The following is a 27,017-nucleotide window of genomic DNA, read 5'->3' on the forward strand; positions in this document are numbered from 1 at the left end:
CTGGGAGCAGCATTCCCGCTGCTCCACAGAGCCCAAAAGCACCTACTGCACTTTAGAATCAGGGTAGCAAACAATTCTGCTCTCCAAAATCCCTCCCTAATGTCTCCCCTTACGGATATGAGGGTAGAGCTTATTCTTGATAGAAGTGAATGTCTTTTCATATAAAATTCACTGAGTACATCACCAGCATTATTTATTGATTACAGGATTTAGGGTTTCAACAGAGCTTCTGTGCTCTTTAATTACAACACAGACCAGCAAGCAGAGCCAGTGGCTGCTAACTCACAGCAGGGTGAAAAAATAACTCCAAAAATGGATTTGTGGAGGGCTTCTGAAAGAACCTGAAGCCTCCTGGTCTCACAGGGCTCTGTGCTCAATCCAAAACCTCTCCCTGAGCAGCAGGATCACAGTGGCCCTGGCTTAAGTGGGACCAAGGTGCCCTCTGGTGCCTGCTGGGCATGGAGATTCCTTGGGAAGCAGCAAGGAGAGGGGGAAAAGGAAATAGAAAATAAGAGAGAGACACAAAAACCTTCGTTTTAACACAAACCACGAATCTTTATGGGCAGGGAAAAAAACCCACCCAAATCAACTCAAATGCAATACAGTGTCACAGCCTGGGAAAAGGAAAATTAAAAATGCCAGCCAGCATTAAACTAAAAGCTCTTAAATAGAGAAAAACAGTAAAAATATTCTAAAACCTGAGGTGAATAGAGGGCCCAAGGAGGCATTAAATAAAAGGTTTTGTTCTCATATCCTCCCCCAGATTTTTATAAGAGCAAACAAAAGTAACTTTCACCTTTGACAAGATTTTATGGCAAATTAAAGACGTTTCTGCCATCTGATTGCTTTTGCCAGTTAGAGAAATTCTCGTAATGCTTTGGCACAACAGACGTTGGATAGCTCCTGCAAGCAGCAAAATCCTCACCACAGAGCACCAGCTCGTCCATCATTTCCATTTTGGCCCTCTCCTGCAAAAGCACTGCTGTGTCTCACGTCCCTGTCCATAGGCAGCCCGACCCTCCTGAGACCCAGCTCGCCGTGGGGGACGTTCCAGAGGCGTCCCTGAAGCACGAGCAGAGCTCTCTGAGTGTGCTGATAGCCACCCACAGCCCGCTGTTCCCTGCTCTTCATGGCCAACTGTGAATTCCAACATAGCTTTTGACTCCTGTTAGATGGCTTCTGCTGCTGAGACAAAAACTACTTCAGCTCCAGTTTGGAGATACACTTCATGGCTTGGTACCAACAGCTGTCACTGGCCCTCACCAGCACAGGGACCACCAGCTCCAGTGTTTAGCTGACACTCAATACAGTTTATTTGGTTGTTACACCAGTGAATGCCAAGCAAACACCACTCTTACTCAGATCTGAGAACATCATGTCGAGCAGGATGACCTAGAACAGGTATTTTGTTATCCATCCGTAGCTCTGCTTTGGGAGCCACTCATGGATTTTCAGTTTTGATGGGAAGTTATTAGGTTTCCACTCATGAAAGGAGGTAATAAAACAGCATTCACCCCTATTTTTGGAAGATTAAATGACGTAGCCTTAACGGGTAAGTGTTATCCTGCATACTGTGTATTTTCCAAACAAGAGTTAGTGCCTAAAAAGTTTATTCCAGCTATTGTGATACTCAGGGCCTTGCTTATTGTATGTAAAGACATCTCAACAGAGCTCCTCTGGCATTGTTGCGCTGTGCTGTTTGATGCTGTCCTTCGTTGTCACTGAAACGTTGTCTTGTTTACTGGTACTGTTTGTCACAATTAAAGAATGATTCTACTGTGCACAGGACACCTGGCTCTCGTTCTTGGAGCAGACACAGGTGCTTTTGCTCTCCTGCCTTTGGAGGCTGCTCTGATTTTACAAAAGCCATTTAAGCCCTAAATTTGCAATGGTCACCTCAAGAGCAGAACCTGAGGTCCAGGAGCCACTTCCCCACGTGCTGAGGCCTCCAGAACTGAGGCTTGGCCTTGGCACACACTGCAAACCATCCCTTCACCCCCTGTGTTACTAGAAGTCGAGTTCTCCAGTAAAGCAGCAGCAATTCAAATGCAAATAGCAGACCAGAGAAAGGAAACAGAAACACTGCAGGCAAAGCTCATGTAGCCAAACCAACATGCTTATTGCAGGTTAAATCCCAAGTGAAACCCCCCAAAATAAACCCCTGCACTCAACAGAGCATTCGGAAGCACCTGCAGTGATGCAAAACTACTTCAAAGTTTCTCTTTATCAGAGGAAGTTCCTCATTTAAACACTCTCAGGTCACTGGGTTGAAAACAGCTGATGCACTCACAAGTTTTTGCCTTCCAGTGCTCCTCACAAAACTACACCAAAATCAATCAGCTTTAACCAAAACCATACTCTGAGGCCAACAGCCTGATACATAACTTACTCCTAATTTTTTATGCCTCTCACTGAACAAAGAGCAGATATTCTGAACTTTTTAAAGTGGTATCTTATATAACATCATTTGCCTACCAGTACCTCAGTGGGAAGGCACAGATCACCGAGTTACAACTGACTGACAAACAGCTCTGGCCCCCAAAAATCTCTCCTATATTTGGGCATTACAGATTGGTAAAAAGATATCATCATCATCGAAATAGGCTCAAAATAAACCAATTAAAAAAACCTCCAGGAGAACTAATTACACTCACAGAGGACTTAAAGATCTAAAGAATATTCTTAATCAGAGAAAATGTTCCAGTGCACACACAGATTCCTTAAGGCATTCTCAACATCTTAATACTCCTGAATTCAGCCAAATGCAGAAACCTCAGTTTAGGTCTGGGGTCAATTTTGCAAAGACTCCTGAAAGAGGGTGAGGAAACAAATTGGATTGCAAGTTTTCCACCTGAGCTTTTCAAGTTACTGCAAGGTAAAAGCTGTCCTTGGTGCAAAGTGAAACTGCAGCTGCTGCAACTGAAACCGTGTTGCTTAATTTACCTTCTAATCAATGTTAATTACATAGGAAAGTGTTGCCTTTATAAACCTCTGCAAGTCTAGATGGAGATGATAAAACACTTACTGTCACTGGCCACTGACCAAAAAGGAAAAGCAGCACTCACCTTGATGTAAGCGTTCTGAATTTCTACCAGTTCTTCCCCAAGTGGAACTACAATTTTTTCCACTTGTCTCTCGTGAGAATAAGGCTGAATTTCTGGAGAATCTTCAGCACACACCTCTATCTGAGCAATCAGCAAGTTGGAGATAACTTGTTGCACAGCCTGGCAAAGAAGCCACAAAAACAAAGTAACTATTTCCATGTTTTAGCAGGTCTTAAACAGAATTGTAAGGAAAAGGCACCCATTACCTGGGATGAAAAAGGAAAGGAAGGTCAGGAAACAGAATCCCAGACTGGCTGGGGTTGGAAAGAAACCTTAAATCCCACCCCTGCCATGACAGGGACACCTCCCACTGTCCCAGGCTGCTCCAAACCCCAGTGTCCAACCTGGCCTGGGACACTGCCAGGGATCCAGGGGCAGCCACAGCTGCTCTGGGCACTCCTCACAAATAAATAATATATGGTTTATAGCATGAAAAGCACCAAGCCTCAACAAGTAATGCACTGCAGAGAGATTCAGTCTTGATGTGGAATTCTAATGGACTTCAGGACCCTGCAGAGGCTTCAGGCAAAAGAACAGAGCTTCCACTCAACCTTGATTATTTAAGTCTTGCAAGAAGCTTGGGCTCACCTTGGTGTCACTGCCAGGGGTGGCACTCAGGGCCAGGACCCGGAACTGATTTGTGTATTTGCTCAGCTCCCTCACCACCTAAGAACAGGAAAGTTTCATTAATGCCCTTAAAGGAGATTATTTGCTTGTACAAACTACATCAATGAAAATACCCACTAAGGAGGAAAGGCTTAACAAAACACACTAAAAATATTGAATCCCAGAATGGGATTGGGTTGGAAGGGACCTTCAATCCCACCCATCCCACCCCTGCCCTGGCAGGGACACCTCCCACTGTGCCAGGCTGCTCCCAGCCCCAATGTCCAGCCTGGCCTTGGGCACTGCCAGGGATCCAGGGGCAGCCTGGAAATGTACCAAGAACAACCTTGGCAAATTATGAAATATTTTCTCCCTTGATTTAACAAAAGTATTGACAGCCCACTAACTCAGGCGAGCTGCCAAAATGTGAGTCTGAAGAAAAACTCTAAAACAAGTAAATCATGGATGATTAATCCCATGAAATCTGAACTCCACAAAATATCCAGTAAATTCCTCCAGTGGATCAAAGCAACTTCTTACATCACCTATTGCTCTGAGGAAATTAACCCATGATTCTACAACAAACTCTTGGCTAATCAACACTAACCCCAAATATAAAAAGAAATCTTAAACTGATATTACTCTGTTAAAGAACCTTACAAAAAAAACCTCACCTTTTTTTTAAACTGCCCAGCCAAAAGTATTTTTAAACCAAAATTACAATCTAATGTAGGCATTAAAAAAATACCTTATAGGTATTACTAATAAACAAGGCAATGACAACACACAGGAGTGTTGAATCTCTTTCAAACAAAGTTAAGGACCTCAAGGACAATCTCCCACAGCTGTGACAGGGGCACTTTATGGAGATCCTGTAAATAATTTTGGGGAAGGTTTTTGTAAATGGGAAAGAAGAGTGGGGGTGGCTCCAGCCCTACCTGGCAGTAGGCATGATTGCCAAGGGCTTTGTGGGCTTCATCAATAACCAGACATTTGATCTCCACAGCAGGACAGGTCCCACGGGAAAGGTCATTGACCATTATCTGAGGTGTGAGGAAAAAGACTCTCTTGGTATTCCACAGCTCCCGCCGGCCCAGAGCCTGGGTTCCTCCTAGAAATAAACCAAATAACACCAGGGAACTGGTTTACTGGGAATAAAGTATGGCCTGTGACCTGAGAGCGATAGGGCTGGCAGACACATAAAATTATGGAATGGTTTGGGTTGAAAAGGGACCTTAAATCCCACCCAGTGCCACCCCTGCCATGGCAGGGACACCTCCCACTGTCCCAGGCTGCTCCCAGCCCCAATGTCCAGCCTGGCCTTGGGCACTGCCAGGGATCCAGGGCCTCCCCATCCTCACTGAATACAATGACTGGGAAGAGGTTTTTTCCATCAAAAAGCTAAATCCAGAACCATGGTAAGACTGGGAAGCTCAAGATGTCTCATAGCTGCCCACTGCCCTACACATCATTTAAAGCACCTCTGGGAAAGGTCTGGGCCAAAAGAGAGCTCATGGGTTCAGTCATTAAGGCTATTGCTCCAGTGAGTAACAAACTGCAGCTCAGGGGGTCCGAAAAAACTTTATAAAAAGCGGCAATGAAAGCAACAAGTGGAGGGAAAGAGCGGGGGGAAAGCTAGAAAAAGGATAAAAAGCGTCATTATTCTTTGACTTAACCATCACACAGAGCCCTCTGTGTGTGCAACCACCCGCAGGCTGCGACCCACGGAGCTGCGCCCCAGCGCTTCACCCTTTATACGGATGACCTGGGGTTTTACCTACTGCGAAACCAACAGTTAACCCTCCAAACACCCCTCACGTTGTATTTTTTCCCCCTGCGCTGTGGCTTTTCACCCCTCGGGCAGCAGCCCGTACCTGTCATCTCCGCCATGTCCCGGGCCGGGATGCCCATGACGCGGCCGCACGCCTCCATCTGCTGGGCCACCAGCGGCTTGGTGGGGGCGAGGAACAGCACCTTCCCCGAGGGGAACCAGCGGTAGAAGTTGTACATGACCACGGCGGCCACGAAGGTCTTGCCCAGCCCCGTGGGCAGGCACACGAGGGTGTTGGCCAGCAGCGCGGCGCCGGCCATGCGCTCCTGGTACGGGCGCACCGGCAGGTTGGTGGGGTAGATCCAGATGGACCCCGCCGCCTCGCTGAACCCCTCCACCGGGCCGGGGTCGGCCGCGGCCGCGGCTGCCAGCAGCAGGTCGTCATCGCTGTCGCCGCCCGCGTCCCTCGGCTCGGTTTTGCTCTGGGGCGCCCGCCAGACCTGCGGCAGAGTGCGCTGCCGGCCGCCGCTCATCCTGCCCCGCGCCGCTTCCCGCACGCCGCCATTTTAGCCCTGCCCGAAGCTTGAAATCGCCGCCGAGACGCACGGGGAGCCGCCTCCCGGCCCTCCCCTTCTCCCCCCGGGCCGCGCGTCCCGGCCCTCCCCTTCTCCCCCCGGGCCGCGCGTCCCGGCCCTCCCCTTCTCCCCCCGGGCCGCGCGTCCCGGCCCTCCCCTTCTCCCCCCGGGCCGCGCGTCCCGGCCCTCCCCTTCTCCCCCCGGGCCGCGCGTCCCGGCCCTCCCCTTCTCCCCCCGGGCCGCGTCCCGGCCCTCCCCTTGCCCTGCGGCTCCCGCTAGCCCGAGGCAATCCCGCCGCCGCTGCTCTCGCTCACGGCGCTCCCCGGCCGCCACGAGGCGGCGCCATTTTGCCCCTCCCTCCCTCGGCGCCACCGCCCTCAAACCTCCCCGGAGGCTCGGCCGGGGGTGAAGGGGAGGGCCCGAAGGCGGCTTCCCGACCCTCCCCTTCTGTCCCGACCCTCTCCCGGCCCGCCCCTTCTCCCTCCCGGGCGGCTGCCAGCCCTCCTCTCCGGAGGAGGAGCGGGAGGCGGGTGGGAAAATGGCGGCGGCCGCGGGCCCGGCGCAGCCCTGGAGCGCCGAGGAGCTGCGGAGCGAGGCGCTGGCCAAGAAGGAGATCATCAAATTCCTGCAGGAGCACGCGGCGCAGGCGGTAATTGCGGGGGATAATAAATAATTTGGAGTTGTGTATGGGAGGTTTGGGGTTTTTTTTCCCCCCCCACCATCTCACGCGCGTGTCCCGCAGTTCCTGGCGGAGCACAAGCTGCTGGGGCAGGTGAAGAACGTGGCGAAGACGGCGAATAAGGAGCAGCTGATCGCGGCTTACACGCAGCTCTTCCACACGCAGGTGAGGGCAGGGGGCGGCGGGGATGGAGCCGGGGGTCGGGCAGGGCTGGGGCGGTGGATGCGGCTCCTCATCCTTCCCCTCGCAGCGCTTCAAGGGCACGGACGGCGCCGAGAAGGCGGCGGAGAAGGCGAAGCCGGCCAAGGCGGAGGAGGCCAAGGGGAAGGCGGTGAAGGCTGAGGAGGCTGTGGAGGAGGTGGGTGTGATGCCCTCACCTCGCGTTTTTCGCGTGGAAAGCCAGATTAGCCCGGCCACTTGTCCCCGGGGTGAGGGTTAGGGGGATCTCAGGGAAAGGTTCTTCCCCCAGAGGGTGCTGGGCACTGCCCAGGCTCCCCAGGGAATGGGCACGGCCCCGAGGCTGCCAGAGCTGCAGGAGCGTTGGGACAGCGCTGCCAGGGATGCCCAGGCTGGGGTTGTTGGGGGCTCTGGGCAGGGACAGGGCTGGGCTGGGTGGTCTTTGGGAATCTTTTCCCGTTCAAGAGATTGTGTGATCCTAAGTCTTCAAAAACCTGGTTACACCAAAGTCCAGTGTTTGTACCCACCTTAACCTGAACCTGCTGCAAATGTTGCAGCTCTGCAGTAACATGAATACATCATTCACTAACAGTGTCTTCTTTTATGCCTTCAACTCAGTGGTTGTTCAATCTTGAGTGTATCTGAGACTATTTAACCTGCCAGTCCTAACTCTCTTTTTATAACCTTAGGGGCCACCAAAGTACACAAAATCCATTTTAAAGAAGGGCGATAAAACCAACTTCCCGAAGAAAGGAGACACTGTCCATTGCTGGTACACGGGAAAGCTGCAGGATGGGACAGTCTTCGATACCAATATTCAATCAAGTAAGGTTATGGGTATATAGATGTGCAGATAAACTGTTTGGGTTGGTTGCAAATGCTCCCGGAGGGAATTACCTGGGCTCCTCCAGCAGATTCGGGCAGGGGTTTGCCTCTGGAAGGTGTCTGGGGGCATTCCTGACAAACAGCTTCATCATGGTGGTGTGGAGCTGCCGGGTGTCCTGCAGCTCCCGGATCCATGAGGCAGCGCAGGGCAGTATTTTAGGGCTGGCTGGTGTCAAGTGACACAGCTGCATCCTGCCAGCCCTGGCTTCTGGCATTCCAGGCCTGGGGAATGTGGAATGCAGGGAGTCAATCCGGGCTAGAGCTGCTTCGGGGGTGGGGGGAGTGAGATGGTTCCTACAGAACTCTGGCACCAGCAGCGTCCTTAATTTCTCTAAACAAACACACCCTGGAGCCCTTCTGTGGTAAATCGTTAAATTTGGAGGCACTGGACTGAGAGGGATTTGAGTACTCCAGTGTGCAATATTCCCTGCTGGTGTTTTTGTGACAGATCAGAGGATTTGGGGGTATGAAATTGTGCAATACTGGAAAGGCTTTCCCAGCAGTGATGTGCCACACTCAGGAACAGCATTCCAGAGTCACTGGAATACTCTCTGTAATTCCTTGTATCTGTACATTCCCTGTTGGATTTCTTCAGTTCCTTAATATGTCCATGCCTTGTACAGTCAACCTGAGTAATCCAGGAATGAGTCTGTGGGGTTTGAAAGATGCTTTGGTGCAGCTTGAACATTTAATGAAGTTTTTAGTGCACAGCACTAATATTTCCCCTGAAAATCTGATACTGGGCTAAAAATAATATTATATGGACAGATATTTGTATAAAGCGTGATTGTAATGGCAGTTTTACCCAGAAGTGTGGAGTGTGCTGGTGTGATGTTGAAGCAAATGAACATAAACCTCTTTTCCAGGTTCAAAGAAGAAAAAAGCAGCCAAGCCCTTGAGTTTCAAAGTTGGCATAGGAAAAGTGATCCGAGGTGTAAGTAGAGCATTAAGGGCTCCCTCAGAGTCCCCGGGGAGCCTCATTCTGTGATTTATGACTGGGCTGCAGTTTTTGGGCTGTTCTGTCTCTGGTGGAGGCAAATTGCAAGGGATTACCCTGGGAGGGTGGAACATTTGTCCTCAGAGTGATTCCCTCCTTAGGCAGTGCATGGAGAACAGGCTCTGTTCCCTGGGATCAGCCCAGCCTCGGGCTCCTGTCAGTCTCTCACAGCAGCCAAGGCTCTTGGGATCCTGGGGCTCCATCCGTCCCTGTGTGCATTCCCTGGGCTTTACTCTGTGCTAGGGCTGGACAGCCCTTTCCATGGGGAAATTCCTGCTGCTGCCCACCCTGAGCCTGCCCTGGCCCAGCCTGAGGCCGTTCCCTCTCCTCCTGTCCCTGTTCCCTGCCAGCAGAGCCCGACCCCCCCGGCTGCCCCCTCCTGTCAGGGACTTGTGCAGAGCCACAAGGTCCCCCCTGAGCCTCCTTTGCTCCAGGCTGAGCAGGAGAAAGTCGTGCTGTGGGATGGGATTGGAGCTGGGAAGGGGACAGTGCCCATGGGCAGTGGGCAGCGCTGCAGGAGCAGCAGTGGCCCGGGTTTATCCCAGGTTTGTGGGTGCCAGAGCCTTCCCTCCATGGGGACACAGCACCAACCCCTGGGCACTCCTGGTGGGCTGCTGGGAAGGGAATACTGAACTGGGGAATGGTGATGGAAACAGGCGTGTTCCCATCGCTCCCTGTGTCATCCCAGCAGGGAGCACGGCTCTGCTCTCTGGGAGCTGTGGGAGCTGTGGGAGCAGGGAATGCCCACCCCCGGGTGTTCCACAGAGCTGGGGAGGATGCCCGGGGCTGTGAGGGGATTCCCGGAGCCGCAGGAAGAGCTGGGCAGTGCAGTGGCTGTTGTCCCCGCGGCACCGGCTGCAGCTGCTCTCTGTCGTTGCAGTGGGATGAGGCCCTGCTGACCATGAGCAAAGGAGAGAAGGCCCAGCTGGAGATCGAGCCCGAGTGGGCCTATGGCAAGAAGGGGCAGCCCGATGCCAAGTATCCTTCTGTGACCTCTGACTCCTTAGGGAACCTGGGAATGCTGGGGGCACTGAGGCGCTTTATGGACAGGAATATTACAGCGGGGTTCACCTGTTACAGCAGGCTCAGGATATTCCCACTCAGGGCATCCAGGGCTTCCTGGGGGGTGCAATTGCCCTTTTATTTTGGAGAAAAACTCGTGCAGGGGGAACTTGCTGCTGTTTTCCACCTGCATTTTTATTCCAGCTGCTTCCAAGTGCTTATGCCTGATGGGGATCCTAACGAGTGTAGGGAGACAGGAGGGGAGTTACCTGCTGCAGCTGTAGGGACAGAGTTACAGTTGGCTCTGGGATACAGCTGAAGTAGGGGGTAGAGGAGTGTTCCTGCAGCGTTTGCTGCAGCCCTGTTACTTGTTTCCAACACTTCTGGAGGAGGGGAAGGGATTGTTCTGTGCTGGAATCCTGTAATCTGAGGAGCTGCCTGGACGCTTCTCTCCCCTGTTGACAGTGGAACGGCGTAACCTCCCCTGCCCCAAAGCTGCAGACAAGGCTGGGGCAGCTCAGGGGAATGAGGAGCAGGGAGTGCTGCTGAAGGTCTCCATGGAGCTGGCCCTGTCCCCTGACAGCTCCTGCTGGATCCAGGGTGTCCAGCCGGATCAGGGACATCCCAGGGACACGGGAGAGGCCGGGGAGCAGCTGGGGACTCCCTGCCCCGGGAGGGGTCACTGCAGGGGCTGTTTCAGCTTCCTTAACACTTTGCCAACAGGATCCCACCGAATGCAAAACTGTTCTTTGAAGTGGAGCTGGTGGATATTGAATGAAGAATTCCCCTGCTGCTGGGAATCTGTTTCTGCCACAGAGAGCTTCCTGCCGGTGGTGTTGTAACTCCTGGCTCCGGTCACAGCGGTGCCTTTCTGGAGCTGAGTGCTGAGTGTTGTCCCCGCCCCGCTGCTGTACAGCGGCAGCCCCCCACTAAACCGCGTTTGTACCTGCCAGTGCCTCCCTTCTTTGTGTCTGTGCTCGCCCCGCCCCTCTGCCGGGGCACTGCAGAGCCCCGGAGCAGCAGGGCCCCACACCAGCCCCGGCCCCTTCCCTCCTGTGCAGCCCAATCCCACAGCATTCCCACTCCATGGCTTATTTGACAGGAGCTCTGCTCGCAGAGATCCGGGTGTTCCACAGGTGCTCCCGAGGTGTCCCCGTGCCACAGCCCCTCCTGTGAGCACCACCAGGGCTGAACTCAGGCATTCTGTTCTCCCTCCTGGCTCGAATGAGGCAGTCCAAGAAAGCTCAGAGCGCTACTGAATTCCTCGCTTTTATTACAAAAATGGGAATGATCACTTTGATCAAAATGAAAAAAGTTTTGCTCACACCGTGTACATGAAAAACTCTAAATACAAAACTCATCCCAAACACAGTTTGTGCTTTTAAAAAAGAACAAAGGTGGTTTTAATCCCTGCCCCCTCCCACACTACAGAACCTGTGTGGCAGCTCTGTCAAGGCCCCCAATCCCAACACAGCCCCCTCCAGTCGGGCTGGGAGCAGGACAAGCCTTGGCTTCAGCCGCGGGGCCAGGGCCGGGCAGCAGAGCAGCTCTGGGGCAAAACCAACCCAAAGCCCCACAGCTTCACCCGCTCAATCATGGAATCATGAGACCGATGAGAATTCTTCTGATACTCCATAAATTAGTGCAGGGAATTAAAAAAAATCATTTATGGTAAATGAGAATTGTACAGAGACCATTTATCAGTTACCAGCACACGAATCTTGCTTCACACATACCCTGTGAGCAGCAGCTCGGTTCACATGCAGAGGACCAAAAGCAGGTGGCACAACAGTTCTTTCACAGCCCAAAATTAGAAAAATATATTTTTTTATTCCATCTTTGTTGAAACTGCAGCACAGTGAACTCCACTCCCTCCGGGGATCAAGTTGTGTGGTAATACTGTCCGTAATTCCAGGCGTTCTGGTAGTTGTACTGGAACCAAACACAGCAGCAGCATCAGCCACCGTGTCCCAGCTCCACAGGGAGCCCCTGGTCCTGAGGCAGCAGAGCCCACCCCACACAGCTCCCCCAGCCCCACTGTGCCCAGCACAGCACCCCTGGGAATGCAGGACAACGGTGCCACTCCCTCTGGAAAACCCTGGGGAAGGCAGGCAGGGGTGGAGGTACCGTGCAGCCACAGGACAGATCCTCATCACAGAGTCACAGAATCAAAATACCCTGAGCAGGGAGGGACCCACAGGGATCACCCAGCCCAGCTCCTGTCCCTGCCCAGACCCCCCAACAACCCCAGCCTGGGCATCCCTGGCAGCGCTGCCCAAACGCTCCTGGAGCTCTGGCAGCCTCGGGGCCGTGCCCATTCCCTGGGGAGCCTGGGCAGTGCCAGCACCCTCTGGGGGAAGAGCCTTTCCCTGATCTCCAGCCTGAGCCTGCCTGGCACAGCTTCAAGGCTGCCATTCCTGCAGTGCTGTGTGTGAAACTCGGGGCGTTTTTCCTGGCCGAGCACTGGACAGTCTCTGTGCTGGATGAGACTCCTCCCACTGCCTGACTTTGGAAAGAATTCTGACCCGGATGCAGGCAATCCCAAACCAGGGCTACCCAGGGGTTGTGCCCCAGCTGTAGCACTGCTCTCCCAGCTCTGGGGGCTCTGCACAGTCGAAACAACATTCTCCATTAAACCACTTCAAAACTTCCATGGATTTAAAAAACACGTGGATGTGGCAGTAGGGACATGGGTCAGTGGTGGCCTTGGCAGTGCTGGGAGAACAGCTGGACTGGATGGTCTTAGGGGGCTTTTCCAACCTCCACAGTTCCATTCCAAACTAAAATGCCTGGAGGAAGAGCCCCAGAGGACAAGCTGATTTTGCTGATTGTGCTGTGTACCAGCAGAACCCATTCCAAGCCATTACAGAATTACTGCCTGGAGACAGTCACTGTCCAGGCACACAGGAAAGAGGCACCCCAAGGCCAGTCTGGCCAAAACATTACCAAACACAGCAGCCCTGCTGCCCTGCCCTGTCCCCTCCCTGTGTGACGGGACAGCCACCAAACCCCTCCTCGCTCCACACAGGAGCACCAAACACTTGTGGAGCAGGCCCAGGAGGGATCAACAACCCACAGGAGCCGAGTTTTCCGTTCCAGGAGCTGGATGCTCCCAGGCTGCCCCTGCCCAGCCCCGTACCTGGTACCAGGCGTTGTAGTTGTAGGCGGCCTGGTTCACCTGCATGTCCCCGTCCATGAGCTGCGCCGACGCCAGGCTCGGGTCCTCCGTCAGCAGCTTCTTCTCGTCCGGCTCCTCCGAGCTGCAAGGGAACACAGCCTTGTACTGGCACCCTGGAGAAACGCTGGGCCTGTCCTCGTGTGGGGAGTAACAGCGCTCAGCTGGGGGCTCTGGCCCAGCGGGGTGAGGGAATTGGGCTTAGGGGAGGACAGCTGGTGCTGTGCTTCAGAACTGGCTGCTGCCCAAACCGAGACGGCAAAGGCACGTTCCTGCTTAGAGACTGAGGTATTTTACCAGAACTGTTTGGCTCAATTCAACAACTCAACGACTTATTTTCCAAAAATGTTTCCATCCCTGGAAGCGTCCAAGGCCAGGTGGGATGGAGCTCTGAGCAGCCTGGTCTATGGAAGGTGTCCCTGCCCATGGCAGGGGGTGGCACTGCATGGGCTTTAAGGTCCCTCCCCATGAGAACCATTCTATGGCTACAGCTCTATTTAGTACACACTTTAAGGACTAAAATAAAGTGATTCTATCCTCACATCAGTAGGTTCAAAGCTGACAAATGCCTGTATACACACTCACAGGCTAAAGAACCCCCCCAGGGCGAGGCTGCTCCCTGCACTGCCCCAGAGCAGTCCCAGATGGCTCTCCCAGCCCTGCCCAGGCAGCTGTGCCCAGTCCGTACCCGTTCTCTGCCCGCCGCTTCAGCGTCTCCTGCTCCTTCAGCAGCGCCTGGTGCTCGTCGTAGGCATCCAGGAGCCTGGGGAGAGCACAGCCAGTCAGGCCTTGCAAACATCTGAAACACCTGAGCAATGCCTACTCGAAACTGTAACCACACAGCAAACTGCAGTGGAATAAATTCTAACCAGTGACCACCACCAACAGGGGAAAGCCAGCCCAGCTCTATTCACAACAGCTCCAGTTCCCAACCTGCTGAACTCCCCTCACGCTTGAGGCGCTTTTTATCAAGTTCCTTTGTAAAGAAGTTTTCCCAAGTGCTTTGTGATTCAGCAGCTCCTTCGGTGCCTGCTGGTGATGCCACCCACAGCAGCACTGAGATGTGGCAGTCAGTATTTAAACACAGGAAATTATTCCAATCCCAAAGCAGCACCTGCAGCCTCTCCCCATCCAGCAGGGAAGAACAAGTACGGTTAATGCAGCACAGGCATCCCGGCTAAAATTCCCACAGGTACTGGAATACCCCTTCATCTGCAGCATCTCACAAAGCCTGCAGCTTCTGTCAGTGTGCTCTGGGTGAAAAGAGTTCCTTGTACTCATTCTGTGCTCTGGGATCATTTGGGAACTGCAAAATTCCTTGTGCTTGATCTGTCTCAGATCCCAAACTTGCACTGACTGGCTGCCATGCAGAGGCAGCAGAATTTAAGGACAGCTATTGTTAAAAACATACAAAGCAGAAAAACTGACTTGTCATTAATCCTTCCAGGTTATTTAGCTGCAAAATGTAAATAAAAACAATAGACAATTAAGAGGCAAAAAGTATTGTAGTATTGAATTAAAAACTTGCATTTCTGGTGTATTCTCCCACAAAAGTGCACAGTTGTTACTAGTGCTGAACATAGAAAAACCCAGCCAGGGCAGTTTTGGAAACACACAGCAGCTCCAGGGAACAGAGCCTCAAAGGACACCTGTGTCACAGACCTGTCCCACTCCCCTGGGGAGCACCTGCCTTCACAGGGCTTAGCAAGGGGAAGCCACAGGAAAACCTGGCAGGCAGCAAAGCTCTGCTCAGTGAGGTGTTGGGCACTTCAGATAAAAAGGGGTAATTATCTGAAAAGAGATTCCAATTTAAAATCTTTTCCTGTTTAAAAATCTATTCCTGTTTTAACACTAGGAGGCTGGTTTAGAAAAGCAGCTCTTCCTTACAGAGAGCTGATGGCACAAAGGAAACAATTTTAGAGATGCCACTGACCCCACCCTTTCCCAAGTGCTGCCAGCACTCTCCCAGTGAGCCCAGTTTGGCCACTGCCCACAGGACATCTTACTTGTTCACATCAGACCCAAAATCTTCCAGGAATTCCACTTTTCTCTGGGAGAATGTGATCCTCATTTTGATGGACAAGGCCCCATGGACAGCCTTGTCAAAGCAGCTCAGGATGTTCTCCTCGTTCTGCTTGAGGTCACCACTGTACTCCATCTCCAGCAGGTTCAGGTACAGTTTGGTGTTTTCCTGTGCAAAAGAGGCATTAGGAGGTGCACACCTGACCCTCACAACAGGTATTTAACTCTGTTACACACCACAATTCACCCCATCAATACACACAGCCACACACAACGAAGGCATTTTCCTTTCTCCCTGGGCTGGTTTGTTGCACAAACAGACCAGAAGTGACCAACACCACAAACCCAGGTGCTGCACTTTGCTGGTAGCATCTGAGTGCCAGGTATTTCTGTGCTGACACCAAACCACCAAGTACTGCCCACACCAAGAACACCAAACACACCAAGAACATTTAAGATTCTAAGAATTAAAACAAAGGTGCAAAGCACATTGTGCTTGTGATGGGAAAAGAGTGCAAACTTCCAGATTTCCAAGCTGGGACCCTGGCAACGTCAGGTTAGAGGGACTGTTGTCTTCATGCAGTAATGGGACATTACATCCAGTTACAACTCCTGTCATCACTGTTGCCATGTTTTACAAAACGCTTCAGAAAGAGAGAAAGACACCAGGGCGGTTTGAGTTTTGGGTAAGACAGCCAAGAGGGAACACATACTTTGTCCAGTTCTATGGCTTCTGACAGCACTTTTCTTGCCTTTGGCAGGTTTTTCTGCACTTTGAAGAGGTGCCGGGCGAGTTTGATGGCATAGAAGGAGGCTTCACTGATGGACTTGGCATTCCTGACAGCATCTTCCAGCAGCTGCTCCGCCTCCTCCATGTTGCCGTGCCGGCGCTCCAGGCTCACCCTGCGCAGGCGGATCATGGCCAGCCCCAGGATGCACTCCTCAAACGTCTTCAGGATCCTTCTGGCTTCATCAATGTTGCCTGGAACAGCAGGGAAATGCTTTAGGACAGGGCAGATCCCAGAAATCCCCAAGCAGAGCCCTCCCCCAGGCAGGGCAGCCCTTACCCTGCTGCTCCTCGAAGGCTGCCCACAGCATGTGCACCATGGGCTTCTTGGGCAGGTGGATGGTGCAGGCCCTGCTGTACACGTGCCTCACGCCCTCGATGCTGTGGTTCTCCATGTATTTGGCATACTAGGGTTGGAAACAGAGCAGAGACCAGCCAGGTTAAAGCTTGTATTTGTCTCTAAGAACATGCCAGAACGATAAAATTCTTTTGTTTAAACCCATTCAGCACCTTTATGGAACCACTAGACTAGTTTCTGTAAGGAAGGACGTAGAGAGGCAACGCAGTTGGCAAATGCAGCAGTCAAATCTGGTTGCAAGCAGACCATCTCCTAATGCAACAGATATAGTTATAGATGAACAACGTTCCACAGGGTACAAGGGTTAGTCACCAGGTCAAGGTGTGCACCAGCAGAGCCGTGAGCTGCCTCCCTTACCTTGATCCAGAAGTCCTCATAGAGGGCACATGAAATGACACATCTCTCAAAGAGGACCACGACTCGCTCGTGAGTGCCATTCTCTATCTCAAACTCTAAGTACTCTTTCCAGTTTTTCAGCTGAATTTTCTCCAGAGGTTTTACATGAAAGTAAGGCCTCTTGATCTGCAAGAGTCACAGGATGCAACTGGTGATTACAAACACACCACCAAGGAGGTCCAAACAATCAACAGCCACACAACCAACACTCAGTTACTGCCATTTCAGAGTTCAGGGCTCCAGTGACACCTCCTCATCTCCTCAAACCAGCGTTACCCAGGTGTGTGGATCAAGGGATTTACTGCAGTGACATTCTAGGCTACAAACTTCCTTTCCTAGAAAGCTTTTGGAGTGCAGAGATGCTGGGGAAGGACCCAAGGCAGCCCCGTGTCAGTGACATTATGGACACACTGGACACTGCCCACATCCATCAACACAGGTGAAGTGCTCACTGTGGTACACTCGGCCCACAAATTAAACTCAGAATTTGGTTGAGAATCATGACAAGGAAAGACAGCACTGAGCTGGACTTCCTATTAAGTATTTACATCAAGCTGGTTATAGCAAGACCACGAATTAGCTCCATCATGTTATTGTTGATGGCTGCAAGAGGGGCTGGGTGGGACAGAGCTCTGGTGGGACAGAAAATTAAACATTGCTCTGTTTAAATTTAAATTGCTTTGTCTGGCATCCTGCCAGAGATCCTTTGCTTTTCCTCACCATCTTTAATTGCATTTGATTATGTCTCTCCTGTGCTGCAATTCCCTCTCAGATCCAAACCCACACAAATGGATGAAGAACTTACAGTAATTAAGGAGAATCCAACTCTTCAAGGACACCTGAAATTTAAAGCCAAACCCCCCCTTCATGCTCCTCACTGACCTCTGGTGTGGAACCCAACACTCTGTGGCCATTTTGACCAGCTCACAGTTCCATTCCTGCTAAAAACAGCTCTAAGCAACCCCCAAAGCCTGGGTGGGATCTGTGCCCACCCACCTCTCTGCTGTCCTTGACAATCATGCTGAACTCTGCATTTGCAGCTCCCCCCAGCCCCTTGGTGCTCCAGGGCAGACACTCTCTCATGGTAACAAGAGCACATTGTGGCCAGGAGCAAGGGGATACTCAGCTTCCCACACCTTTCCTGCCCAGTGCCCGCAGTTCCAGTGCTCTCTGGAAGTCTGCAGTCTTAAGTCTGCAGCTTAAGGCTTCCCAGGGCAGGAACCTGGGACACTCTGACTGCTCTGCTCCCTCCTGCCAAGGGTCACTGGCACAGAGCCCCCTGACAATGGCTCCCCACTCTGTCTGTGAGCTCCTGGGCCATCGAGGCACCTGGCCCAGACCAACCCAGTGCAATAAATCACCCACCAGTTCTGACATCACCCAGCCCAACAGAGAGTCTCTGAAACTCTGTCCCAGCTGGGTAACACAAAGGATTCTTTAGAACAAGAAGTAAATTTAAAACAAGGACCATGTTTGCCAGGAAGAAAATTATGAAGTCGTTTTTCTCAAATGTAATCCAACTTAATTCTACAGCACAAGCTGTATATTTGCAGTGATCAAATTATTAGTTCAATTAATTACTTTTAATACATTATATACAGGAGGTCCACAACAAAAGTTACCTGATTAAGTGTGTAATGTTAAAATACAAAACCACAGGAATTTCATCCTCCTTTGAGCACAGGCTTACCTTTCAAAGGGAATCCCCTCCATCCCCTCATGCCTTTGCACCACCCCAGATACACGAGGCAGCACTAACTCTCAGGACTCACTGGCTTAGCAAACATTACAGCACCTTGCCTCTCTCCAAACACTGCTCAGAGATCTTTACATCATCAGGTGCCAGGTGCCTCTTCACAAGAAAAATGGCAGAGAAGTCAAACTGCTCCAACTTTGAGTCTCTGTTCAAATCCCCCCCCCCAACAGCTTAAGTTAAGGCTGTTTCACAGAATTCCCAGCTCCCAGTCCTGTTTCCAAACCACTTGCTCGTCCTGCCTCACACAAACCCCACTTACCGCTTCCTCAAACGTCCACCTCTTACTGACTTCATGCTCGTTGTGGTTAAATATCTCCTGATGGATCTCAATGATTCTGTGCCTCATGTTCTCTATCTCAGTGATTAGCTAGAACAGAATTTTAACAAATGTAACACAGGCAGACATGGTATCACCTCTGTAACTGCTTCCTGTGCCAGTGAAGGGCATGGATTCTCCCTGAGCAGCCAGGGAAGGGCTGGGACACTGCCTGATGGAGCCTTGGCACACACAGCTGAACTGGCTTTTATCTTATGCTAAAGCTCATTTGAGATTAAGGCTGGATTTGAATCCAAGTCAGCCCCAGTTTCGGTGTCTGTGTTTTCACCATCAGCAATTCCTTTGGACAGCTCTGCACTTTCCTGGGCCTGTAAGAGTCTGAACCTGCCCAGGCCACTGCTGATGAGGAGTTTTCTTAGACCACAGATCCCAATCTGCTGATCTGGAATCATTACTGTTTGTTCCTAAGGTTTTGTACAGCGTTTCTTTCATTTTCTCACTCATTTCTTTAACACCTCTGCCAGCACTGGAAGGGACTGTCCTGTTACCACACGAGCCACAGGGCAGCGATGTGCTCTGGGCACAGCTCAAGTGGCTGCAGGGGAACCCTTGCCCCAGCCCCAGGGAAGGACAGGGGTGGCCATTGGTGGGCTCAGTGATGTGCTGGGATGCAGGGCATTGACATGTACGAGCTCTCTGGGCACAGCCCAGCTACAGCAGACTCAGCTGGCTGCAGTGCAATCCCTGCCCCTGCCCCAGGGAAGGCCAGGGCGGCCGTGCCCACCCCGTGCAGGTGCCCACCCGTGCAGGTGCCCACCCGTGCAGGTACCTTGGCGGGGTCGGTGATGTCCTCGGTGCCGCAGGGCAGCTCGTCCCCGTCCTCGCCGCTGTGGCCGCTGGCGGCCGCCAGCTCCCGGCGCAGCTGCACAAACTGCTCAGTGGTCAGGAAGTCTCGGGGCAGGTTGTTCTGGATGTGCTCTTTAAACCTAACAACAGCCACAAAGCAGGCATGCAAAGGGGTTGCTTCATGCTGCACTGCTGCCCAACAGGGCACAGCTGTAAATCCCAGGGGGTTCTGCTTCCCTTCACGGCTCCTGAGTGACACCGAGAGTGCTGCCAGCACCCAGCACCCTCACCAGTGCCGTGTGTCAAAGGGGAAGGGCAGCACGGCAGGCTGACAGAACCCTCGCCATGGAAAAGAGATGGCAAAGGACAAAACCCGTTATAAAGGAAATACTTTATTTCCCACGCCAGGAGATCTGTAGAAGTTACGGGGAAGACTGTGTGCAATTTAACTGAGGTTGCTGCTCACCTCTCCCTACAAATGCAGAATTCCACTGCCTAAAACTTAATCAGGATTCCTCTTTATTCAGTTAAATCGGTGCTTCACCACACGTGGGCATTGCACCAGAATTAATATTCAAAACTACTGCTCATTCTGATTTCTCAAAAACATCCTCTCTTCTTCCCCACACTTCCGATGCCTGTCCTTATTCCACAACAAAACATCTGAATTTAGCTAAAGCCAAATTCCTCAAATGTGCATCAGTACTTTAAAACAACCAGTCCAACTGCCTGAGTATGTCAGTAAATAACTACATAAAACTGTTTCAAGTTCTTGTGCTGAGTATTTCCACCTTTCACGTGGCATTAACTCCCTTTACCTCTGGAAATGATGGCTGTAGAGCTGCGTTGGGATTCCCAGGATGCGGTCATAGATGGATGTAACTTCCCTTAGGTTTCCCTGGTCATTTTCCCAGTTTATATACATTTCCCAGAGTCTGTCAGAACGGAAATCTGTCCCAGCAGCCAGCACTGCGTGTTCATAGGCTCTGGAAAAGGAAATTGTTTTACAGCGGTTTCCGGATGCCGGGACAGAACAAGGAAGGAAAGTCCTGGCTCTTATCAAAGGTTATGAGCACCCTCATTTATTTGAAACTAGACTTATACTAATTATTTACATTCTTCAAGGTGTTCTCTAGATATCTGCAGCAAGGTGTCTAGAGATTCAGAAAGCTCACACTCATTTTCTTCTTGCACTACCACAACAGAATAAGTAAAGGCAACAGCAAAAGCCACTTGCAGAACACAAGATATTAGGAAAACACACAACCTTTATCACTTTTGTCTTGTACAGACCACTCCAAACCCACCAGTGCAGCAGTGTAACACCCAGAAGCTGTGCAGCAATTCTGCAGCCTGATTCAGATTCAGTTCCAGTTCAATTAAGCTTTCTGATCAAACTCTAGTCCAACCCTTTAACCAGGCCCACTGCCAGCCACAGCAAGCAGACTCATCCTAGCCATACCCTGGAAACCCCAAGGAATTAAATTCCAAGATTCCCAGTGCTGCACTAAGTATTTCTTAACATCCAGTCTGAAGCTCTCAAGCCACAGCTTTTGCCCCTAGTACCACACTGTATTGTGTCCCCTTTCTTCTGGAATTTGGCACCATCATCTCTTAAAAGCCCTTAAAGCGACACCAGGCTACTATTAATTTGTCCTTTATCTTCACAACACAGTAACCTGACCCCACTGGTGTGCATGGCTATCAGGCTGCTCCCAACTCACCCCCGGATGGTACTGTTAGTTTCGGGATCAGCAGGGTCCAAGGTCTCCTTTAGGAAGTTTATATAATGTATCCAAAGATCAACACTAAGAGGAATTGCCTGAAGCCCTCGGCGATAGACCTATGAAGAGAACATGAACTGTACTTCAAATCCTTAATGGGGTCCTAAGAGAGAGGCAACACTGTGTTATCCGGTGAACCTTAGAAATACTAATTACTGGAATTTTGTTTAAATAATCTACCATTACCATTCGGGTGGAGGTTGGATAGAACATGGCAATGTTCTGATCTCCACGTGCAGAGTCTTGATCTTCAAAGCGCAGCGGTCCCTGCATTCTGACCAGGTTGTGTGGGCAGGCTTTGGGGTACAGACCATAGGGCACAGACCCATTAGAGCATCATTGACAGCGTCTGACCAAAAATGCAATAAGATGGAGCAATTGTGACCAGCAAACCAACTATATTGTTTTGAAAATGAGTAATAAATGGAAGTGACAGAAAAGCCCTGCCCTACTTGTTAAGCTGCAGTGTAATACAGAGGCTTGCACTGCAAAGCTTGACAAACTGTAGAGGTTTAACGCACCTGCCAACAAAGAGAGAGAACATTAGCTCCAAATGCCACAGCTGGGACACGTGCAAACACGTCCCTCGAGCCCTGGCCGTGCAGGGCAGGCACTGGCAGCCCAATGACTCGCAGTGGGACAGTCATTGTTGGCTTTGGGACTGGTGGCAGCGCTGGCCCCGGGCCCTACGTACCTCGTCTGACTGCTTGACGTTGTCGTGGCGCTTCTCCAGGTCCGCGTACTTCTTCCAGTACCCATAGCAGTAGGGGTAGTGTGTGAAAAACCTGTCAAAGGCTTTCCTGGCTGCTGGCAAGTGGTTCTGTGGGAAACACAGAGTGAGCACAATCAGTTCTTTCCTTAGGAACAACTTCAGTTTATTTTACAGACAATTATTAACAGAGTATTAGAAATGCTTGGTGTTATTTTGACATTCAGCAACCTGGGCTCACGGAAGGTGTCTCTGCACATGGCAGGGGGGTGGAATTGGATGAGCTTTAAGGTCACTTCCAGCCCAAACCATCCTGGCATTTTATGATTAAATGACAACAGTGGCAAGGACAACTGCCTTAAATCAGCATCCGTGACAGCCTGATGTCCATTCTGCATTTGCCACTGGAATCCCACGTCTTGTTTTACTTCTTTATTTATTTCTGGGAGACTGAGGAGAAAGGGGCAGGCACTAACCTCCTGCTCTACATACTGCAGTAGATAAACCCATCCTGTGAAATCCTGCGGATTGTCCTCTACTACTTTCCAAAACTTGTCAAAATCCGGAGGGAAGCCAGCCTCGATATCTGTGGTCTGTAAACTCTCAATGTTTGGAATCTCGCTCTCCTGCGTGTTATCCTCATTGAGGTCGGGGGAGCTGTCCGGGGACTGCTCCATCTCAGTGACACTCATGATCTCGGTGCTGAAGTCCATGTGCTGCTCCTCGGCCGCGCTCTCGGCGCTGGGCTCTGCACTCTCATTGCCCACAGTTGGCTGCTCCTCCTCCGTGCTCTCCGAGTTCTCCATGGCACCGCTGTGGGACTGGATCCTGTGGGAACAGAAGGATTCAGTACTCCTGTAGCGAGATTCAAGCAGAGCTTGGGTGTGAATCGGCAGCTCAGAGTGTCCCAGGTGCTCCAGGCATCCCTGTATTTCACCACAACCCTGATTACATCTGTCTCACACATCAGCCTTGTTCAGCAATAAAAAATATTAACAGCAGTCATAGATTTTCACATCTGCACATAGAAATCATTGTGGGTTGCTAAAAAACTGTCACAGGGAACTATCGAGGTATAAAAGCGAATCATTACAGCTTTCCTGTAGGAGTCCAGTGGAAGTTTATTTTAAATAAAGAATTATGCTCAAATTCCATAGAAACATTCAGGCTGGAAAAGCTGTCTGAGACCATCAGGTCCAAGTTACTCCAGCAGTGCCAAGGCCACCACTAACCCATGTCCCTAAATTCATTCAATTCTCCTACTTAGTACGAGCCAGTAACTTCTTTATGAAATAATAGCTGTTAAAAGGTGCCCTCAATGCCAGGCTAAATCAAAGACAAGAATTACTGTCAGCACCAACTCAGTCCCCACTAGTGATGTCCAAATAAACCAAGCAGCACCAGAGGGCCACAGAAATGCTCTGGCTGCCCCCAACCCACAGCCCCTCACTCCCCCCCACACCCAGTGCCAGGCGCTTCCTCCTGCCCCTTGGGACAGACTCCTGCTTCCTCCCACTGTTCCTTTGATGTCCCTGCCAGGAGCCACTGCCTGGCCCTGCCCTGCTGTGCCAGCGCCTGGCCAGCCTGACCTGGCTGCATGCCACCCTGCCTTGGCCTTCCCTCCTGGAGCCGGAGCAGGGGCACTGAGCCGAGCCTTCTCCCTGCCCCTCCCAGCTCAGGGATCCTAGGGAACACCACCCTGCAGGATACAGCAGCTCCCAGCTGTGAGTCCAGCTGGGATGAAGGGCAGTGTTGGACTGTCATCCTCACACACTGCACTGCCACTCCTGGCTCCTTCTGTTCTCCTCGGAGCAGGTGGCAAAGCATTTGGGATTTTAAAAAGAAAGAAATCCCCCACCCCAGAACTCTCCAGAGTTCTTTCACACTGAAAGCCTAAAGAGACAGCACCCAGACCACTGCTTTCACTTTGACAAGGACATGGGTAAAACACCACCATATAGAGGGGGAAGTTCTTGCCAGAGAGGAAAAAATCTCTCTCCCTTATCTCCAGCAGCTTCAACTCCAGGGATAACAGTTCATGTTTTCCCAGGAGTTCACCAAGACAAGGAACTCCAGCACAATGCTAAAGAGTCCATGTGGTCTATCCTGCAACCTTTCTAATAACTGCTTTTTAAATGTATTTCTGTTCTCCATCATCTGGCAGCCATGGGCTCAGAGCAGCCTGGGATAGTGGAAGGGTGGGACTGGATGGGCTTTAAAATCTCTTCCAACCTAAAGTATTCTATGATTCCATGATTTTGAGAAAAAAACATCATTTGTAACATTGCATTATACATTAAGTATCAAAGAGTATCGCTGTGCCTTTACCAGTGCAACAGGCAGAGATCTGGATAATTCAAAGACTGCTGCACTTCAGAGGGTACCTTGTGCAGGTTCTAAAGTCGAGGGGTAGGAGGAGGCAGTGACACAAACAGCAGCCCCAGCACCATTTACAGCTCTAAAATTCGAGGTAACCAGTGACAGAGGTAACTAGTGATGGGACGAGAGCAGATGGCCTCAAGTTGCACCAGGGAAGGTTCACGTTGGATATTGGGGAAATTTCTCTTCCAAGACGGTTTTCCACCCTTGGCACCCAGGGCAGTGCTGGAGTCCCCATCCTTGGAGGGATTTAAAAGCTGTGTGGATGTGGCACTTGGGGACAGGCATCAGTGGTGGCCTTGGTTATGCAGGAGAATGGTTGGACTTAATGATCAGCCTTAATAACTCCATGATTCCATGGATTCTACCATTTTTAGAAATGCAGTAATTTACGACCTAAACTTATTCTGATGTCTAACAGATGTTTTCTCCCTCGACCTGATTCAGAAGACATTTTCCACCTTAAAAAAACTGCCCTCCAAATCCAGCTGTCTTCAGATTAGGAGGGGAAAAAAGAATGAGGGAGAAGCAGTACGGATCAGCACACAAGGTCTGACCTGCACACGAGGCTTCAAAGTGAAACCAAGTCTGACAGCTGTTCCAGCAAAAGGCCTTCCAATCTTGTCGCTGGCATATCCCAAACTCTGACAGCAATCCATGGTTTAAACCAGCCAATGCAATAGGCCATGCCTAGGCCACCAAACTCCGCGGGTGGGCATGAGGCTGGAGCACACCAGGGAAACTTAATTCTGGGGTTTTCACCTTAATTCCGGGGGTTTTTATATCACACAGGCTAAATAACTGAATCAGAGTATCAGACAGCTACACACACTGGTATTAAATAATTGATGCCAACATGTATTACTCAGCCTGTTACCAGCAAAAGACTGCTGTACACAAAACTGCCGCTCATAAACGTGAATGAACGAATGGAACACAAACAGGGAAGAGGGGCAGGGGCAGGAATGTGGAGCCTTATCTGAGCTCTGCCCAGAGCGCTCCATTCACGCCCCTGATAAGGCGCTGCTGGAACCACCCGGGGCAGGGCCGGCGCTGCCGGGCCCAGCACGGCTGTGCCGGGATTAGGTTTGAATCACGGAATCGTTTACTTCGGAAAAGCCTTTTAAGGCCATCGAGTGCAACAGGTGCCCGATGCCCACCTTGTCCCCAGCCCAGAGCTCTGAGTGCCACCTCCAGGAATTCCTTGGGCACCTCCAGGGATGGGCACTCCAAAGCTCCCTGGGCAGCCCCTGCCAAGGCCGGAGCACCCTTTCCATGGGGAAATTGCTCCCGATGTCCCACCTGAGCCTGCCCCGGCCCAGCCTGAGGCCGTTCCCTCTCGCTCGGGGCCTCTCTGGGCCCGGTCAGAGCAATCACGTCACCAGCCGCGAGGCGCGGAGCGGCTCCGCGCGGGCCCGTTACTCGCTCAGCGGCCGTTCAACGCACAGAACGGGGATACAAGGGCACAACAGGGACACCGGGATACGCCCCCACGGCACAGTTCACCCCTCGGGCACACCCAAGGCCCGGGAGCGGCCGCGGGAGGCGGCGGGGCCGACACGGCGCTCGGAGCGCCCCGCGCACGGCCCAGCCCAGCGCCCGCTCGCCTCTGCCTCCCGCCCCGGCTGTCCCACGGCCCGGCCGCTCCCGGCCGCTGTCGGAGCGCCCCGCTCTCCTCCCCAGGGCCCCGTGCCCCCCGCAGCCCCCTCGCCGGTACCTGCCGGGGCCGCCACAGCCGCCGCCGCCGCCTCGCCCGGGCCTCACGCACCGCGCACGCGCACAGCGCCCCGCGCGCGCGCACCGCCCGCGTGCCCGCCACCCCCTGCGCGTGCGCACCGGGCGCCCCCCCGCGCCCCGCCCCTTCCCGCCAAATGGCGCCGCTCCCTCAGGGGCAGGGCCGTGCGGTAAGGCCCGGAACGGGAATACATTAACTACAGCCCCGTATGGAAACACATCCTAGAGTCATTTGGTTTGGAACACACCTCCAGGATCACCCAGTCCCACTGTCCACCCAGCACTGCCACTGTAGCCCTTAAACCACTCAACCAAGTCACCACCTCCAGGAATTCCTTGGGCACCTCCAGGGATGGGCACTCCAAACCTCCCTGGGCAGCCCCTGCCAAGGCCTGAGCACCCTTTCCATGGGGAAATTCCTGCTGCTGTCCACCCTGAGCCTGCCCTGGCCCAGCCTGAGGCCGTTCCCTCTCCTCCTGTCCCTGTTCCCTGCCAGCAGAGCCCGACCCCCCCGGCTGCCCCCTCCTGTCAGGGACTTGTGCAGAGCCACAAGGTCCCCCCTGAGCCTCCTTTGCTCCAGCCTGAGCCCCTTTCCCAGCTCCCTCAGGAACTCTCCAGCCCCTTCCCAGCTCCCTCAGGAATTCTCCAGCCCCTTCCCGGCTCTGTTCCCTGCCCTGGACACACTCCAGCCCCTCCATGTCCCTCTTAAAGTGAGGGGCCCAGAGCTGATGCCAAGATTGGAGGTCCCTCAGCAGTGCCAGCACAGGGGGATGGTCTGGATGCCCAGGTCCTGCTGCCACACTATTCCTGGTCCAGGCCAGGTGCCTTTGGCCTCTTGTCCACCTTGGCACACCTGGGCTCACATTCAGCCGCTGTCACCAGGTTCCTTTGAGCAGAGCAGCTCTTGAGCCACTCCTTCCCACTCCATTGCAGAAATACATCCCTGTACAGAAATAAATTCCTTTATTTATATATCCCATTGTGTCCCATGTCCAATG

The 27,017-nt window shown here is 52.1% G+C and overlaps 3 protein-coding genes across 9 annotated transcripts in view; 1 reads left to right on the plus strand and 2 right to left on the minus strand.

The window, feature by feature from the left end:
• FANCM (FA complementation group M) overlaps nucleotides 1-6,081 on the minus strand; it is a gene marked incomplete at its 3' end in the record, with an annotated part of 54,578 nt that extends 48,497 nt beyond the window's left edge. For 3 of the 4 annotated variants that reach the window (XM_082283058.1, XM_082283056.1, XM_082283057.1), the window contains exons 1-4: nucleotides 5,585-6,081; nucleotides 4,649-4,821; nucleotides 3,693-3,770; nucleotides 3,066-3,224 (exon numbers count right to left, since the gene is read on the minus strand). In XM_082283058.1, coding sequence (XP_082139184.1) covers nucleotides 3,066-3,224; nucleotides 3,693-3,770; nucleotides 4,649-4,821; nucleotides 5,585-6,014 — 840 coding nt within the window. In that variant the 5' untranslated portion in view covers nucleotides 6,015-6,081. The remainder of the gene's footprint in view (nucleotides 1-3,065; nucleotides 3,225-3,692; nucleotides 3,771-4,648; nucleotides 4,822-5,584) is intronic. The other variant, XM_082283059.1, reaches the window with a different exon arrangement.
• Nucleotides 6,082-6,489: 408 nt separating this feature from the next.
• On the plus strand, nucleotides 6,490-10,746 carry FKBP3 (FKBP prolyl isomerase 3). The gene is made up of 7 exons (XM_082283841.1): nucleotides 6,490-6,705; nucleotides 6,799-6,900; nucleotides 6,986-7,093; nucleotides 7,602-7,737; nucleotides 8,664-8,731; nucleotides 9,675-9,772; nucleotides 10,520-10,746. Exons 1-7 carry the CDS (start codon nucleotides 6,595-6,597, stop codon nucleotides 10,572-10,574), a joined length of 678 nt encoding a protein of 225 aa, XP_082139967.1. The 5' UTR covers nucleotides 6,490-6,594; the 3' UTR covers nucleotides 10,575-10,746.
• Nucleotides 10,747-11,052: 306 nt separating this feature from the next.
• PRPF39 (pre-mRNA processing factor 39) lies at nucleotides 11,053-26,096 on the minus strand. 4 transcript variants are annotated; one of them, XM_082283837.1, is made up of 14 exons: nucleotides 26,003-26,096; nucleotides 22,383-22,734; nucleotides 21,892-22,017; nucleotides 21,138-21,256; nucleotides 20,232-20,399; nucleotides 19,397-19,553; nucleotides 18,550-18,657; nucleotides 16,496-16,660; nucleotides 16,061-16,187; nucleotides 15,707-15,975; nucleotides 14,978-15,162; nucleotides 13,660-13,734; nucleotides 12,936-13,056; nucleotides 11,053-11,728 (listed from the first exon to the last, which is right to left on the minus strand). In XM_082283837.1, the coding sequence occupies exons 2-14, from the start codon at nucleotides 22,710-22,712 to the stop codon at nucleotides 11,678-11,680; spliced, it is 2,001 nt and encodes a 666-aa protein (XP_082139963.1). In that variant the 5' UTR covers nucleotides 22,713-22,734; nucleotides 26,003-26,096; the 3' UTR covers nucleotides 11,053-11,677. The 4 variants fall into 4 exon arrangements, with proteins under 4 accessions (XP_082139963.1, XP_082139966.1, XP_082139965.1 ...); XM_082283840.1 differs by lacking the exons at nucleotides 22,383-22,734; nucleotides 26,003-26,096 and adding an exon at nucleotides 21,384-21,546 and having other exon boundaries at nucleotides 21,892-22,002; XM_082283839.1 differs by lacking the exons at nucleotides 21,892-22,017; nucleotides 22,383-22,734; nucleotides 26,003-26,096 and adding exons at nucleotides 21,384-21,546; nucleotides 21,650-21,845.
• Nucleotides 26,097-27,017: the final 921 nt, after the last annotated feature.

Source organism: Coloeus monedula (assembly GCF_965178545.1).
Source record: "Coloeus monedula genome assembly, chromosome: 6".
In the NCBI taxonomy this organism is placed as follows: domain Eukaryota; kingdom Metazoa; phylum Chordata; class Aves; order Passeriformes; family Corvidae; genus Coloeus; species Coloeus monedula.